The 16,718-nt window shown below is 38.5% G+C and overlaps 1 protein-coding gene across 1 annotated transcript; it reads right to left on the bottom strand.

The window, feature by feature from the left end:
* Positions 1-305: 305 nt before the first annotated feature.
* Positions 306-14,223, bottom strand: LOC127796654 (uncharacterized). The gene is made up of 9 exons (XM_052328910.1): positions 14,075-14,223; positions 13,564-13,701; positions 5,806-5,908; positions 5,523-5,582; positions 5,005-5,067; positions 4,685-4,882; positions 4,508-4,592; positions 4,188-4,402; positions 306-678 (listed from the first exon to the last, which is right to left on the bottom strand). The coding sequence occupies exons 2-9, from the start codon at positions 13,677-13,679 to the stop codon at positions 586-588; spliced, it is 933 nt and encodes a 310-aa protein (XP_052184870.1). The 5' UTR covers positions 13,680-13,701; positions 14,075-14,223; the 3' UTR covers positions 306-585.
* Positions 14,224-16,718: the final 2,495 nt, after the last annotated feature.

Below are 16,718 nucleotides of genomic sequence, written 5' to 3'. Positions count from 1 at the left end.
ACCTCTCGCTCAAAACGATGAAGTGAGACAATAAAACGGCATAAGGTGATAAAACACATTATTAAAATACCCCTCACTCAAGACAATGAGGTGCGAAAAATATTTTTATCATTTATAATACATTATATAGTTCAAAAAGTACCAATAACATGGTCCATTACACAATACACTTGAGAGTGGTAATAGTTGCGGATTGCAGATTTAGCGAGAGAGAGAGAGGGGGGGGGTTGACAACAGTTACCTCAAATTTATTGAAAATGCGATATATCACTGAATTATAGAAATTAAAAAAAAAAAAAAAGCGCTTGCATAAAAGGCAATCATATGTAATTAAAATACTGCATGTTTAAGGTTGTTCCTAATAAAGGAAAAGAAAAAGATGAGTTGTGGTTCATCGACTTATGGAAGGCACCAACACAAAAATGAATACAATAACAACAAAGTTAACAAGAAGTCGGGTCGATGAAAATAACCTTTGGCAATAATAATACAAGGTTGCGTTTGGCCACTGAAACTATGTGACAAGCGACTGATCTCTCATCAGCACCACAATAAGAAAGTTACTTTTGTGCAAACAATCACAAATCAAGACTCTTGGGGGGCTTCAAACCTAGTAGGAGTGTCAATACCCATCATACAACAGAGGCCTGATATAAGGATCAGAAGCAAAACAATCCCCTGAAGCATCACAAGAAGAGGTGATATCAGAATTCAATACCATGTCAAGACTGCTGTTCGATAAAAACCCACAAACAAAGATGAGAAGGGGTGGGTCCGAGAATCAATAAAACATAACACAATACCGTAAATTAATGTTCACAATGAAGCCTTCTCTTTTTTTTATTTTAAATAAATAAATCTGATGTTAACAGTAAATTTCCTGCATTTGACATGAGGACAACCAATCCATGAAGCCAGTTACAAATCGTTCAAGCAGTCTCAACTCAAGTGGCACACGATCTTTCAATATTTGTGTAGAGCATAACCCCGCAAAAAATCATAGAACTAAACACTTCCAAGGTGCTTTGGAAAAATGGCACGTCAATAAATTGAAATAAATGGCAATAGGGCTAGTACAACATCATATCAAGCTTTAATCCCATTAGGTGGGATCAGCCTGCATGAATTCTAGCTCACCAAACAATTTTATAAGGCCCTTAAAACAGAAATAGGGCTAGTATACAAAAATAGTTGATTCCAATAATAAGATGCTACAAAGACTTACTCAAGCCAAAAATAAGAGTTTCACAAACTTCTCTTCCTTTTCTTGTTTTCGGTAGGCAAGTGTTTCTTTAACCAAGGAAAACTTTTTACTCAACCATCACTGTGTCTAGAAAACTGTAGAAACACCAAAGAACTTCCTAAAAATTGCTCCATCAAAAAGAGAAACCACAATAGACTGGAAATCCAACAAAAGATTTGGAGCCAACTTGTAAAAGAACTCAAAAGTATGAAACTCAGTTAATGGGAACGATAGGACATAAAAATGCCTAATATTGAGAATTTCTTGCAGATTTTGTTTTCTAAATCCAGTGACAACTAGGTAATCCAGAAGAAGAAATAAAACAAAGAATGGTAACTACTTATCACCAAATAAAAGGATGAAGTCTCATAACCAAGTAAACTTGGCATTAATTCAGCATCAGGGATTCCCCACTATCACAGACCAATCTTGAGTGTAAAAGAAGCATGATGAGGATTCATCTGCAATGATTGAAACTGCAGCCATGGTCTAAAAGCATAATGCATCAATTATCTTTCTAGAACATTTTTTTTTTTTTTTTTTTTATGAATAAAAATGTTTGAAACGCAAAAAATGTCTCAAAAGGGGTGAACTCTGTAGAAAGCAAGATAGAGAACTAGACATGCGCACTATCAACTATCAGGAATTAGACCACCATCAATCAACTGCAAAATGGAAGATGTAAAAAATGAAGAGTACACATTCCACCAAGAGAAAACAGAACCCACTATACCTTCAAAGCTCTACTGTTTCTTTCACTCCACAAAAACCATAAAATAGCAAAAGCAACGGATGTCCAAACTATGCAGTGGCTGACCTGCAGGCAACACTGCCTCCAAACATGCAAGAAATCCAAACCAAGCCTAGCATCACCCACCATACACCCAAAATCATGTATCAAAAATACCACCCCTCTCAAGCCAACAAGCAAATGGAGGAGGAGATAATCCACTAATCCACAGACTCACCACTCTCCTACTGTCAATAACTAATCAATTTACACTTCCTAAGAATTTTAGAAATAAGAATATCATCTAGGTCAACAATATAGACAAAGAAGGCAATACTGGGAAGAACAACCATATCAAAGGAAGTCAACTATTCCCTTATGTCACAACCCAAGGATATATTAGGAATTATCTACTACATGTATTTTTTCCTTTGTTGTACTTTGCTGCTTTGCTGATTTGTACCTTTACCTAGAAAGCCTATAAATAGGCTGTAACCTAGAGATTTAGACATTGTGAAATGATAATTGAATTTTTGTTTCTCTCTCATTCCCTTCTGATTTATCTTCTCTCTCTCTATTCTTGCTGTTCTCCGTCTCTATCTGTCTAATTCTCCCTCAATTCTCTCTGTTTCCGTTATGTCTCTCCCTCCATTTCTGTTCTCTCTTCCCCGTACTCTTCTCAATTTCCAATCTAAACCCTAGGAAAACCCTAGGATCATGACACCATAAAACAGAGAGCATCATAAAAGGCATGAACTCTGAAGTTTCCCCATATAATGGGGACCACGCCCATTAGTCCTCCAATTGATGGTCAAATTTCCTGTTGCAGGCAACATCTAAAATGCAGGCACCACACAAAGTCCTCAGTAGTCAAGGGAGAGAGGCACTCACTAATATGCAAATATGAACTGGATAAAAGCAACTTGAGAAAGAGCAAACAAGCCAAGATGAGTCAAGAAATACATCCTTGTAGTATCCATGTCCACACCACTTGTCCTCCCAGCACCAACTTGGAAGCAAATAAAGTTAGAGAACTCTCCCCAAACTTTCAGAATAGCCTTCCAAGTCCAACCTCATGAGGAGAAGTAACCTTAACTGTATACAAATTCCACCTAGCACAACCATACCTACTTTCCACCATTACTCTCCACAAACACCTGTTTTCCTTGGAAAACTGCCAGGCCCAATTACCTAGAAGGGCTTTATTGATGGTACTCTAGTGTCTAATACCAACCCTTGCCCTTATTAGAAAGACAAATTTTATCCAAACAAACAAGAAAATAAACCCATCGCCCAAGCCATGAAGGAAAAGGTGCACAAAGGGAGACTCATCATAGAACTTCTAAAGGAGAGTAACTAACCATACCTCTATTGGATAGGTATTGGCACTTCCAAGATGCCATTCTTTATTCGCAATGCTCAAGAATCACATTTCAAACCACCTTAGATTTGAAAAGAGCCCCTAAAGGAAGGCCAAGATAAGGAGAAGGACTAGATTCCACCTTACTACATAAAGAAGCTACCAACTCCCCAACATCTAAAACCTCCTCATGGCTAGGATCTCATTTTTGGCTAAATTAACTATTAAGCCAGAAACAACATCAAACAAAGAAAGGCATCCCTTAAAAACTTCAACTCCCTCTTTAATGACCCATATTATTTTCCCCAAATTAAATTATTAATGCCAAAAGACATGAATAATGGAGGATAATTGGTTTGGTATTGTATGATTGAACATTGAATGATCAATTCAGTAAATTAGGGCTTAGAGAATGAATAGTCAAGCTGGGAGTCACCTAAAGCTTCAAGGACCACTAGTCGAACAAGTAGTTGACTAAGCCATCGACTATAGGAAACAGAATGCCTCGGAGATCACTTATCAATGGGATAGTTAGAAAATTATGATCCCATAGAATAAATGCCTAAAAGAAAATCTACTATATAGCTAAAATTTTTATGTGGCTTTGAAGAGTTTGGACATGGAAGTCATAAACAAGCTTATTCAAATAGCAAGACTATATCTAACCTAAAACCATTGTCTCAAGCCACATATAGTGTGGCTGAGGAAGGATTCAGATATATATTATTGCTAATCTGCATTCTAATCGACACAGAGGTAATGCTTAGGCAATCAACATCCGTAACAAACAAAAATACCATCACTAATTGCTGCAAATATGACTTAAGGAAAGAAGTGATTCAAGTGAGACTTACAACTAAGGTTCCCTCCAGGAGGGATGATTTTATCTGACAAACTCCATCACAAGTGCCATTGCCTGATTCACTTCCAGCAGTACTGTCTGCAAGAAACCTTTGTACCTCCCTATAAGAAGGATATTCAATCGACCTAAACGGATCTGAAACATAGAGAACGGAATATCTAGCCCCAGACTGCTCCACAGAACTGATAAGTTCAGAGAAAGTTTGACCTGTATTTTTGATCAAATTTTTTGCACAAAGACTTCAGTTCAAATACCTATGCCTCTCATAGGATTTAAACCAATATATCTGCCTACAGTTCTAAGTTAACATACCTTCAGAATGTGAGTTCCCTTGGCAGAATATGACAAGATCTGCTTGCCCATCCTGTCTCTGCTCTTTCATGGAAACCAGATAGTCCTGCTCATTTTTTCATTGTTGAAAAACAGCATTAGATCTCTCCTCTAGACCTACTAGATTTACATAAATGAAGTTAACACCAAGTATATTACATGGGCTGTGCGAAAATCTGCAAGTTTTTCATAATTGCCACTGTCTAAAGAACAAGACTCCATGACAGCAACTTTGCTGGATTTAAAATTATGCCCACAGGTTTCTCTAAATTCTGAAATCATCAAATTTTCCATTGCCTCCTCCGATGAAGCAACATAGGGGAACGCCAAAGAAAAGTTAGCCTTTGTGTAAGAGACCTGTGCATGAAGATGAAGTGCAAACCATGAGGCACAAATTGGAAGCATTTGTATACCAATTTTTTAAATCTGGCTCATCCCCATCAATGGAGGAAATCGCTTAATGCAGCTAAGATAATTACCTTGAGTAAGTCAACAAGTGCTGAGTCCGTATCTTTTGCTCCAGAAATATCCGAGGATTGTAACTATAGATTAGAAAGGGTATAAAATTAACAGCCATTAACAAAAACATGGCAATCTCGATGTCTCCTCTAAAAAAGGCACTCATCTAATGTACTTTTGAAGATCGTAGAATGCATACATATGGGATCCTAATGTATCAATTCCATGAAGCCACTAAATATACATTATACTCAACGATGGTTCCTTCATCATATGTTTATGCTTTATTAGAGAATCCAAACAAACAAAAGGAAGGCAGACATTCCAGGTTTACATAAATAACATCTACAGTATTCATATATGAAGAGAACACAAATGTATTTTACCCAAAATCTCAATGTTTTTTATTTGCCAAAGATCATTCAATAAAATGAAGTAAAAACATAATTTATCATATAATGGCAGGAAGAAAGTACAAAACTATATAGCAAGTTCCGTGGTTTTTTACTTATTTCACTTGTAAATAAAAGGTTCTTACCTCTCTCCCAACAAAAAGAATTGCAAGATCCATAGGCAGTTGAGATTCCTTCTCCCCACACTGCCAAAAAAGAAATAAGCATAAGAGATCAAGGCACCTTGTGTAAACAAGAAATCCTTAATTGACTATTAGCTAGTCAGGAGTTCATTTTATCCCTTCTTGTCCATTTGTTGACAATCTGGCACAGGAAGTGTTAGCAAGTAGCAAGTAAGAAACTACGGTCTCTATTTTTGCCGAGATAAACTACAGTCAATTTTGAACTCAAGGAACTCGTGAATGATACCAGTAAGTCTGACCAGCCCCCTTCAGAAAGTACAGACTTGGCTAGATCTTTCGAAGAGAGTATTTGATAATTAACTGCTTCCTTCACTCCATTGCTCAAAGATCTGCAGATTATTATATTTAGCAAATATCAATACAACAAAAGAAGGGTGAGGAAAACATCCAGTTTAGAATAACATTACAAACAGAGACTAAGGCCTGTACCCCCACAATCAATTTCATACTTTACAATGGTATAAAACACATCATAATACTTATGAACATGCCATACTCAAGCAGAATGATATGAATCCCTGACAATATCGCAAACTAAAAGTGACATGGAAGACATGTTATATTCTGTGACATGCTTCAGATGTAGTAGCATGACAGATAACACATATGGCATGATTTAATATCAATATAGTCATTGCAAATACATGATCAGGCCTTTTTTACTTTTTTAAATATTATAATTTCAGGCTAATCTTTCTACCTTTTAAGCCCTTTAAGCACCCAGGCATTTGTCGCTCACATTAATTTTACTCGTAACATAAAAAGAAAAGGGAATAATTTTACACAAACAATAAATTCAAGGGAGGTTTTAAACAATTAATGTCAATTTAGCCATTTTATTAAAGTCACTTTCCAAACCATATGTTAGGACCGGGGGGTATAAATGTAATAAAGTAATGTGGGTAACTGTATAACTAACAAGGCAGGGAGGTTGAATTGGCGGGAATGATGGTTAGCTAGCCAACATATTGGATGTATGCCTAATAAGTAGGCTATTGTAGAAGACAGTTTTGGATTGAATAACAGATTCTCTCTCTCTCTCTCTCTCTCTCTCTCTCTCTCTCTCTCCTCCTAATTTCTGTACTTAATTCCACCCTATTGTCAAACCCTAATCTAAGGGCTCGACAATTTGGTATCAGAGCCACTAATCTTCGGCGGCTCCCAGGCACGGATACCAACAGACGAGCGACGTTATGAGAGGTAGTTGGGAACAAATAATTCGAGTCATGGCGGAAGGTACGTGTTTGAAGCAACTCAAGGCGCATATGGAGGCTTTGGAGTCAGGAGTGGCACGCACGCAAGAGGACATCACGGCCATAAAGAACCAAAGCCAGGAAGATATGGCGGCCCATCGGGAGGATATGGCGACCTTGAGGGACTGCATAAGGGAGCTGAAGAGGGGCCAAGAAAGGGCAGACTTTTATGGCCAGAAGGTCAATAGCATGTTTAACATGTTGTCCGCCTTGCCACAATTTCAATTGCCGAAAGAATTTCCTCCACGATCAGGGCCAAAATCAATCTTCGATAGAGATGGAATCTTGCCCAGGCCGGAGGGGCTGAGGAAGGTGGAAGATCAGGTTGCATGGGAATGAGAAACCCATGGCAAGGGACTGACTTATTCAAGCAGTGCCCATACTCCCACACCCCGATTGGAAATTCCAATCTTCGAAGGGGAGAAGCCGAGGTGGTGGGTTCGCTGTTGTGAGCGGTTCTTCAAATTGTACCGCATCAGAAAGGAATAGAAGGTGACAATGGCAGTAGCGTATCTCAAAGAAACCGTCGATGCCTGGTACCAAAGTAGGAAGTAATTGGAGGGGAACATCGTGTCGCGGGTGTCATTCGCAGAAGAATTATGTGGCCAATTTGAAGAAAGGAGCATGGCAGACAAGATGGAGGAATTCAATAAACTGCAGCAACATGGGTCAATAGAGGAGTACTTAAGGAAGTTCAAAGAATTAAGGGCGGTGATAGGAATGGCCCATCCAAGTTTGCCCGAGCCCTACTTCGTATCAAGTTTTATCAACAGGTTAAAGGATGATCTGCGATCAGTGGTTAAAATGCTAAGGCCATTGACGATTAAACAAGCGGCAAAGAAGGCCCGCTTGCAAGAATTGACATGGAAGGCAGTATTCAAGAAAAACAAGGCATGGAACTAGCCTTGGTCGCGACATAGTAAGGGTACAAACGCATACTCTAGGGGTAATTTCAAGTCGGCAAAATTGGGTGGCCAGTCAAGAAGGGGACAAATAATGGTACTGACTTAGGGACAAACAAGAACCCAACTATGGAGCAGAGGAGACAGTTGGGCCTATGCTTCAAGTGTGGTGAGAAGTATGGTCCAGGGCATCAATGCCGAAGGTTAATGCTGAAAATGGAAGGGTCTAATAACGAAGGGGAGGAAGAAAAGGAACAGCTGGAAGAAGAAGTGAGTGAAAAGGAAATTTTAGAGGAGGAACAAGGGGATGAAGGAGGCCAGATTTCCTTTCACGCCTTGAAAGGTGGCCCCACTGGAAAAATCATCCAAGTTAAGGGTCAGGTGGGAAAGAGAAGGCTAGCGGTGCTGATTGATAGCAGCAGTGCCCATAGCTTTTTAAATAAAGCTACTGCCGTAGAACTCAAGTGTGAATTAACTAAGACAAACCCACTATCGATGACAGTAGCCAACGGAAATAGAATGTACAGCTACCACAAGTGTCTTAATTTCTAGTGGGTGATGCAAGGTCGCATTTGTGGCTGATTTGAGGGTTTTGGAGCTCGAGGGGTGTGATATTGTCTTGGGGGTCGATTGGATGAAGACTGTCAATCTATTGACTTTGACTTCAACAAGTTGGAGGTGACGATCGAGATTGAGGGAAGGAAATTGACTTTGGTGGGAAGCTTGGAGCAAGGTGAGTGCAAGTTAATTTTAGGAAGGCAATTACAAAAAGCTGATACAAAAGAACAAAGAGCAAATCACATAGTTATACTCTATACGTGCAGTGGAATATGAGGAAGGAGGAGTGGATACAAAGGATCAACCAACAGAAGCAGGGCCGACAATAGTCCAACTCCTAAATGAGGTAACCACTTGTGACAACTTACACTTATTATTAACTGAATTTAAGGACTTATTCGTGGAACCTACATCCCTAACACCTCAAAGACTTCTTGATCATTCCATCTACCTTAAGCCCAATGTGAAACCTATAAACATTTGGTCTTATCGCTATGCACCTGACCAAAAAACCGAAATTGAGAAACAACTCAAATATATGTTAGCCCATTCCATCATACAACCTAGCCAAAGTCCCTATACTTCACCAGTGCTCCTTGTCAAAAAAAAAGGATGGCACTTGGTGATTCTGTGTAGACTATAGACAACTCAATTCTATCGCTATAAAAAACAAATTTCCTATCCCTATCATTGAGGATTTGCTTGATGAACTCAATAATGCTACCATTTTTTTCTAAATTCGACCTTAAGGCCAAATATCATCAAATAAGAATGAAACCATCTGACACACCAAAAATAGCATTCCGCGCACATCAAGGACTTTATGAGTTTACTGTTATGCCCTTCGGCTTTACAAATGCTCCAGCCACTTTTCAAGCCTTAATGAACCAAATATGCAACCCCTATTTGCAGAAATTTATACTTGTTCTCTTTGACGACATACTTATATACAGCCCAAACCTGAAGCAACATTTAGCCCACCTTCGGAAAGCCTTTGAAGTCCTTACGTTTAATCAATTATATGTCAAGTTGTCTAAGTGTACTTTTTCCAAAGAGGAGGCAGAATACTCAAGCCATTTTATTTCAAAAAATGGGGAGTAAGTACTGATCCGAAGAAGATAGAAGCAATGGTGAGTTAGCCTAGGCCTGCAACAATTAAGGAGCTGAGGGGGTTTTTAGGACTGACCGGATACTACGAATGTTAAAACCAAACACAAATATGGCCCAAGAATCACTCAATACTCTCATCAAAACCAATCACAACACATTCACAATATCAAAAAATAAAAATTGACAGAATTTAAAAAGAGAACATAAATGCAAACCACAATGCAAAACACCCAATTTACCCTGGTCCATACCATAGAAATGGCACTACATCCAACACTCCAACGAAGAGAACAATCCACTAAAAACTTTCAGAAATCAGTACAAGAATCCCTCACTCTCCTTCTCTTGTCTCTCGAATACAATACTCACATGAAAAGACTCCATGAACTATTCTATATCACAGCTCTCTCTCTCTCTCTTCTCACTACACTAGAAATAAGAGAATGGAATGACAAATGGTTGATGATCCCTTCTGGCCTCCTCGCCCTTCTATTTATAAACTAAAGAGGCGGACCTTCCTAGGGGAAATAACCGACCAATACAACGTCTAAAATACCCCTACTAATTACAGTTAATTACAACGAAATCCTGTAATCTAACTACCATCCAATCACCCCCATTCTTCCTGTAGATTTCTTCTAGACTTCCAGTACAATAACTCGGGTAAAACATCAACAACAGAAAATTTGTCCAGAACTATAGGGTAATCAGTAGGCCTTTGACTGAGCCACTTCGGAATGATAACTTCCATTGGAATCCTAAAGCAGAGGTAGCTTTTGGAGCCCTTAAGAAGACCATGACCCAAGCCCCAGTTTTGGCACTGCCCGATTTTTCAAAGCCTTTTGTTGTGGAGACCGATGCTAGTGACAATGGAATGGGGGCGGTACTGATGTAAGAGGGGAGACCGTTGGGTTACATTAGCCAAGGGTTGGCTCCTAGGCATTTAGGTTTGAGTGTATACGATAAGGAGCTAATTGTTGTGTTGGTGGCCGTGGATAAGTGGCGGCATTATTTGGAGAGCAATCCTTTTGTAATTAAGACTGGCCATGAAAATCTGCAGTTCTTGCTCCAGCAAAGGCTGCACACTCATTTGCAGCAGAAAGGGGTTTCTAAGCTCTTGGGATTGGACTACACAATCCAATACAGGAAGGGAAAGGAGAACTTGGTGACGGATGCCTATCTAGTAGGGAGGAGAAGAGGTCTTCTAAAGCTGTCACAACAGTAACACCTAATTGGGTCAAGGACATTGTAGGAAGTTATGCAGATACCGAGTAGCTGCAAAGGTTGTTGCCTCAATTGGCCGTCCACCCTAATGATCAGCAGGGCTATACACTTTCTAATGGAGTGGTCTGGTTTAAAGGCAGATTTGTTGTGGGAAATGATGAGCAGTTGAAGACTCAAATCATGCAAGCACTACATGATTCACCATTAGGAGGGCATTTGGGGGTAAGGGCAACCTACCACAAGAGTAAGACATTTTTTTTATTGGCCTGGCTTGAAGAGAGAAAAGGTGCAATATGTGCTAGAATCTGAGAGATGTCAGCGTTGTAAACATGAGCAGGTTGCTTCTCCAAGGTTGTTGTAGCCATTACCCATACCGAAGCAAGCATGGGAGGATATCTCTATGGATTTCATAGAAGGTTTACCTAAATTAGAGGGCAAAGATACAATCCTAGTGGTAGTAGACAGGTTAACTAAATTTGCCCACTTTCTCAGCCTTACCCATCCTTTCTTAGCCTCAAAGGTAGCCCAGCTGTTTTTGGATTCAATAAGGAAGATTCATGGAATCCCTAAGACGATTGTGTCAGATAGGGATAAGATTTTTACGAGTTCATTTTGGCAGGAGTTGTTCAAGCATTTGGGGGTTGGGTTGCATTTGTCAACTGCTTATCACCTGAAAACTGACAACCAAACAGAAAGGGTGAATCAATGCTTAGAAGCATACCTACGATGCATGTGTTTTGCTAGGCCTAGGAGCTGGCATAAGTGGATATCCCTAGGCCAATGGTGGTACAATTCGAGTTACCATGCTGCCATCAAGCGAACTCCTTTTGAGGCTCTCTTTGGATACTGTCCACCCTTGTTGTCGGCTATCACAAATTCATCAGCTACCCTGGCTGATGTGGAGCACTATTTTCAGTAACGAAGAGAGATTCTAATAGAATTAAAAAGGGAGCTAGCTACAGCCCACAATAGGATGGTACAAGCTACCAATAAGAAGAGAAGTGCAAGAACCTTTGTTGTGGGGGATAGGATGTTCTTAAAGGTGAAGCGCTTTCTGCAACCTACTTTTTTCAAATATCCCAGTGTCCAAGTTCAGCCCAAAGTATTTCGGGCCTTATACTATACTTGCTAGAGTGGGAGAGGTAGCATATCGGTTGCAGTTACCTGCTAGAGTGAAGATACACCCCGTATTTCATGTTTCCTTATTGAAGAAAGCAGTTGGCCCTCATACTGCCACCAGATCCTCGTTACCACCGAGGGAAGAGGAATTGGAACTTGTGGTCAATCCTGTGCTACCACCTTTGGCAGAGGACTCTGAAGTGGTGATAGAACCCCAGGCCATTGTGGATAGGAGAGTTATATACCAAGGTACAGCTCCTATTACCCAAGTTTTGATCAGATGGTCCCACTTACCTCCGGATCAGCCTACATGGGAATATTTGTCGGATGTGCTGAAGCAATTTCCTCGGGCTATCAATCTTCTCTAAATTCTTGAGGACAAGAATTGGGTTTGGGGGGGGGGGGGGGGGGGAGGGAATTTGTTAGGACCCAGGGGTAACTATATAACTAACAAGGAGGGGAGGTTGAATTGGCGGGAATGATGGTTAGTTAGCCAACAGATTGGATGTACACCTAATAAGTAGGCTATTGTAGAAGGAGAAGACAGTTTTGGATTGAATAACAAATTCTCTCTCTTCCTAATTTCTATTCTTGCCGAAATTCCTCTCGGAATTCTACCCTATTGTTAAACGGCTTGACATCTTATTCATATCTAATCATGAGCAAAATATGAGCATGACTGAGATACGGATGTTACAAATAAATGTGTGGCCATAAAAGAAATGATATAATTAAAAATAAAAGCATCCATCATAAGGTTGAAGTGGCTCAAATTAAGGATGAGATGCTTAAGAGGTAATTAATGTGACTTGATCATGTGAGTTGTGAGAACACCAATAAATACTCCTGTAAGAAGAGTTGCTGGAATAAATATATATATGTATGCATGTATGTATGTATAGCAAAAGAGGGAGAGAAAGACAAATAAAAACTCGTAGGAAATTCTTAGACATACAATGGGATCACAAAATATATGGTCATGGATAGAGATGATCAGCAAGCTCAAACCTAAGTATTTGACTTCACCTAATGAAATTAAGGATTGGTGCGTTGTTGTTGTTCTAGTTTCCAATATATGCCCTCTTTGTTAATCGAATGCAAATATCAAAAATAACACAGCAGCAGGTGCAAGATTAAAGAACTAAATGAACAAACTTGCTTGGTCACTAGGTGTTCTAGTATTAATCGGTAGTGTTAACATACTTGGATGACTGGACTTTAGCCTTAGTACTACTGGAATACTCAATGATTGAGTTTTTAAAGTCAATACAGGAAACATGCAAATACAAAAACAATCAAAAGCCTTAATTCCACTAGGTGGAGTCAACTACGTGAATTCTAAACCTCCAATCATCTATATGTATGATCATACCCACAAAAAAACATACTATTAAAATGAAAATTTGGTAGCATCTTCTAATTAATAGGAGTCAGCATCGAGTGATGAATAAAGTCTCCTGGATTTAAGGATAAAAAAAACTAATACGAAAGTTTTTCTTCCTTCCTTATGTGAAGTTTCAGATTCAAGTGAAATGCAATTCTGTGTTCCTTTTAATACATAACTAAAAACATCAAGGTCGAATTATTTCCAAAACAAAAGCAAGTAGGAGGCGACTTGAAAGACTTTTCCTTTCCAGGGATATCTGTAAAAAATTGGCATGCCGCAATGCAGGTAAAGTAACACCCACGGTTAATGAAAGGAACATAACAAACTGATAAATGTAAAGGGTACTCATCAATATGGTCGTAGTATACAGTAAACAACAAAACTGACTTTGTTCTTTCCAGGAAAAAAATTAAAAAAGAGAAATCGCATACCCATCTTGGTGAGCTGACCAGAGAAACGCAGGTGACGTGGACGGGAGAGCCAGCCCCGGCAGGAACCGAAACGCGACGACCAGAACCGTCCACACGGCGGCTGCAAGTTTTCTCATCTTTCTCCTACGCCGGACGATCCTGTCGACAATAAGCCCACAGTCAAAGCTATATCAATCTGGCATTGGCGTAAAATTAGCATCCGGGACGGATTGAGTAACAGGCGATCAAGGTCAAGCAATCAGAAACCTAACTTCCAGAACAATCTTAGATCACCCGATAAAATACACTAAAACCAAATCAACCAACAAAAAAACAGAATCAATATCCCCAATTCCGAAATTTCTGGACGGGGCCTAAAATTTGAGAACAGATCGAATAAAATTAGACGCCAAATTATGTGGCAACGTATTAGGGTTATGTGCATGACGAACCGAGAAAAATCTGCTCGATTTGAGCCTATAATAGACGAAGAATTCGATCGAATTAACGAGATATAGAATTGGAAGAATACCCTGAGCCACTGATGTATATTGAAACAAAGCCAAACCAGACTGGAAGCCCTTCCTCGACTCGCGATTCTGGCAGTGAATGATTGCTTATTTGTTCCAGGAAACAAAAAGGGCTTACTGCATGTAGATCCCCGAACCATTGTCAATCGACACCGCCTATTTTAATAGGATAAATATATTGCACATTTCAAAATTTATTTGAAACACAGCAAAATTAAAAAGAAAAATATTTTTTGATATAAAACTATTTATTAATACTTTATAACGAAATTGTCCTGATGGGTTATTTGGTCAATAACAAGACATTAAATTAAGATATAACATTTAAAAAATGACAGTAAAATTTGTTATTGAATTAATATAAATATTTAAATAATTTATGACAAATATTTTTGTGTACAGTCTATAGGTGCAATTTTGTGCACCCACTTTAACAAAGGTGCACGTAATTTTCATCGATTTTGTGCACCCACTTTAACAAAGATGCACGTAATTATTGTCAATTTTGTCGACATCTGTCTCTCTTACGTCTTTTCTTCCCTCTTCCCTCCTGTCTCTTTTTCTCCAGCAAACCCTTTCACCACCTCACATCCCATCGTTGTCTCTTTCACACAGACCATCGCGAAATGGAATGATACAGCCACGATCGACGAAAATGCAGTGACAAAGATGCACTAGCAAGGCAAGATGGCGACAAAAGGGTCAACGATTAGAGGAAAGCGGCCAGAGCAAGGGAAGGGAAAAGAGAGAAATGAGATGAATTTATTGGGGAGAGAAACCCCTATCCTCAAATAACTTTTTTACCCTCCAAACTAACGGAGATTAGTTTACCCCCATTAAATAAAGGTGCACAAAATTGCACTTCAAACCTATTGTCGCTTAATAAATTACTCCTAGTGTAATATCCCGGGAGCCCAAATGAGAATAGAATATATCGAGGATAGGTAAGGAATAAAATAGCACCAGCTGAATACATTTTAGGCTGAATGTTGGCAAATAACTCCCAAGTTAAGCGTGCTTGACCTGGGGTAATCTAAGAATGGGTGACCTCCCTGGAAGTTCGCGTAGGTCCATCAAAGTAAGTTGTTCCGGTCATTCCAATCGCTTAATGCGAGATATTACAAGTGGTATCAGAGCCGACTCTTGGAGAAGGCGGTCCGATAAGGGCGGGGAGTGGCGCTAGGGCGTGATGCCTGATCAAAAAGCGGCTCCTGGCAAGCTTCTAGGATGGCAGCCTCCAAATGGGAGAAGGTCTGGGACCAGTTGTAAGGTCGCATGACGAAGACGTCATGTGCTCAAGAGGAAGAGAATATAATACCCCGGGAGCCCAGATAAGAATAGAATATATCGAGGATAGGTAAGGAAAGAAATAACACCAGCTGGATACCTTTTGGGCTGAATGTTGGCAAATAACTCCTAAGTTAAGCGTGCTTGACCTGAGATAATCCAAGAATGGGTGACCCTCATGGGAAGTTCGTGTAGATCCATCAGGATAAGTTGTTTCAGTCCTTCTGATCGCTCGATGCGGTATGTTACACCTGGATTGTCATCAATTTTGTATTGGTTATTAGGTACGTTAACAATTTAAATTGATATGCATACGGATTAAAGTCCAATTAAATAGACTTAGTAAAAAATTTAGAAAAAAATTCTTATAAAAATTAAGAAGAATACTTATAGGATTCATCTAATAATTGCGTATACTAATATTGGCCCAATCACAAACAAATCAAAAAATTAAAATTTTTTGCATTAAGTGATAAAAAAAAAAGGATAGAAGGCCCAAGAGACCTTTTCAAGTGAAGGGTCTTCAGAAAACCCTTTTGGCAAACTCTTGGAAATGAAACTCTGGATAACTTAGCAAGGTTTTTCGAAGATCTTTCCCACGGGATATTCCCAAAACGGAACAATACAAACATTTAGGTTGCGTTCTCTTTACTTTTCAATTTTCAGTTTTGAATTTTGAATTCATTTTTAGTTTTTTATTTTGGTAGTTTGTTTTTAGAAAATTAAAAACACGTTCTCTTTGTCATTTTAAAAAATTATTTCTCAAAACAGAAAATTAGAAAACGCGTTCTCTTTGTTATTTTGAAAATAATTTTTTAATGATATTTTATTCAATAAATTTGATTATTCAATAAATTAAAAATATTTAATGTTTATAAATTATTAAAAAATATCTACATTTTAAAGTTAATGAATTTTGTAATATTTTTTTATTATAATAATAAAATATGAATAAATAAATAAATAAACGTGTTTTGAGTTTTGAATTTGTTTTGGATGAAAACACTCAAAACAACTTTTTGTTGTTTTGAGTTTTCTTTACAATTTTTTTTTTTTTGTTTTCAAAAATGCATTTTTAAAATCAGTAAAGAGAACGCGTTTTTATTATTTTAGAAAATTGAAAACTAAAAATGACTTGAAAACAGTAAAGAGAACACAACCTTAATTTCAAAAATCTATCTAATAAGGAATAAACGTAAGCCAAATATAACTCAATCTAGAAATATCAGGAATAATTATTACAAATCCCTCTGCTCAACTATAAATAAATGAGCCCTTATTCCATAAATATAACTCATTTTTTCTTAGTCAAGAGTTATGCTGTCTCTTTTGACCATAAGCATCTCACTTAAGTATCCA

Source organism: Diospyros lotus, chromosome 3 (genome assembly GCF_014633365.1).
Source record: "Diospyros lotus cultivar Yz01 chromosome 3, ASM1463336v1, whole genome shotgun sequence".
NCBI classification, from domain to species: domain Eukaryota; kingdom Viridiplantae; phylum Streptophyta; class Magnoliopsida; order Ericales; family Ebenaceae; genus Diospyros; species Diospyros lotus.
This window is presented reverse-complemented; position numbering and strand designations above follow the sequence as displayed.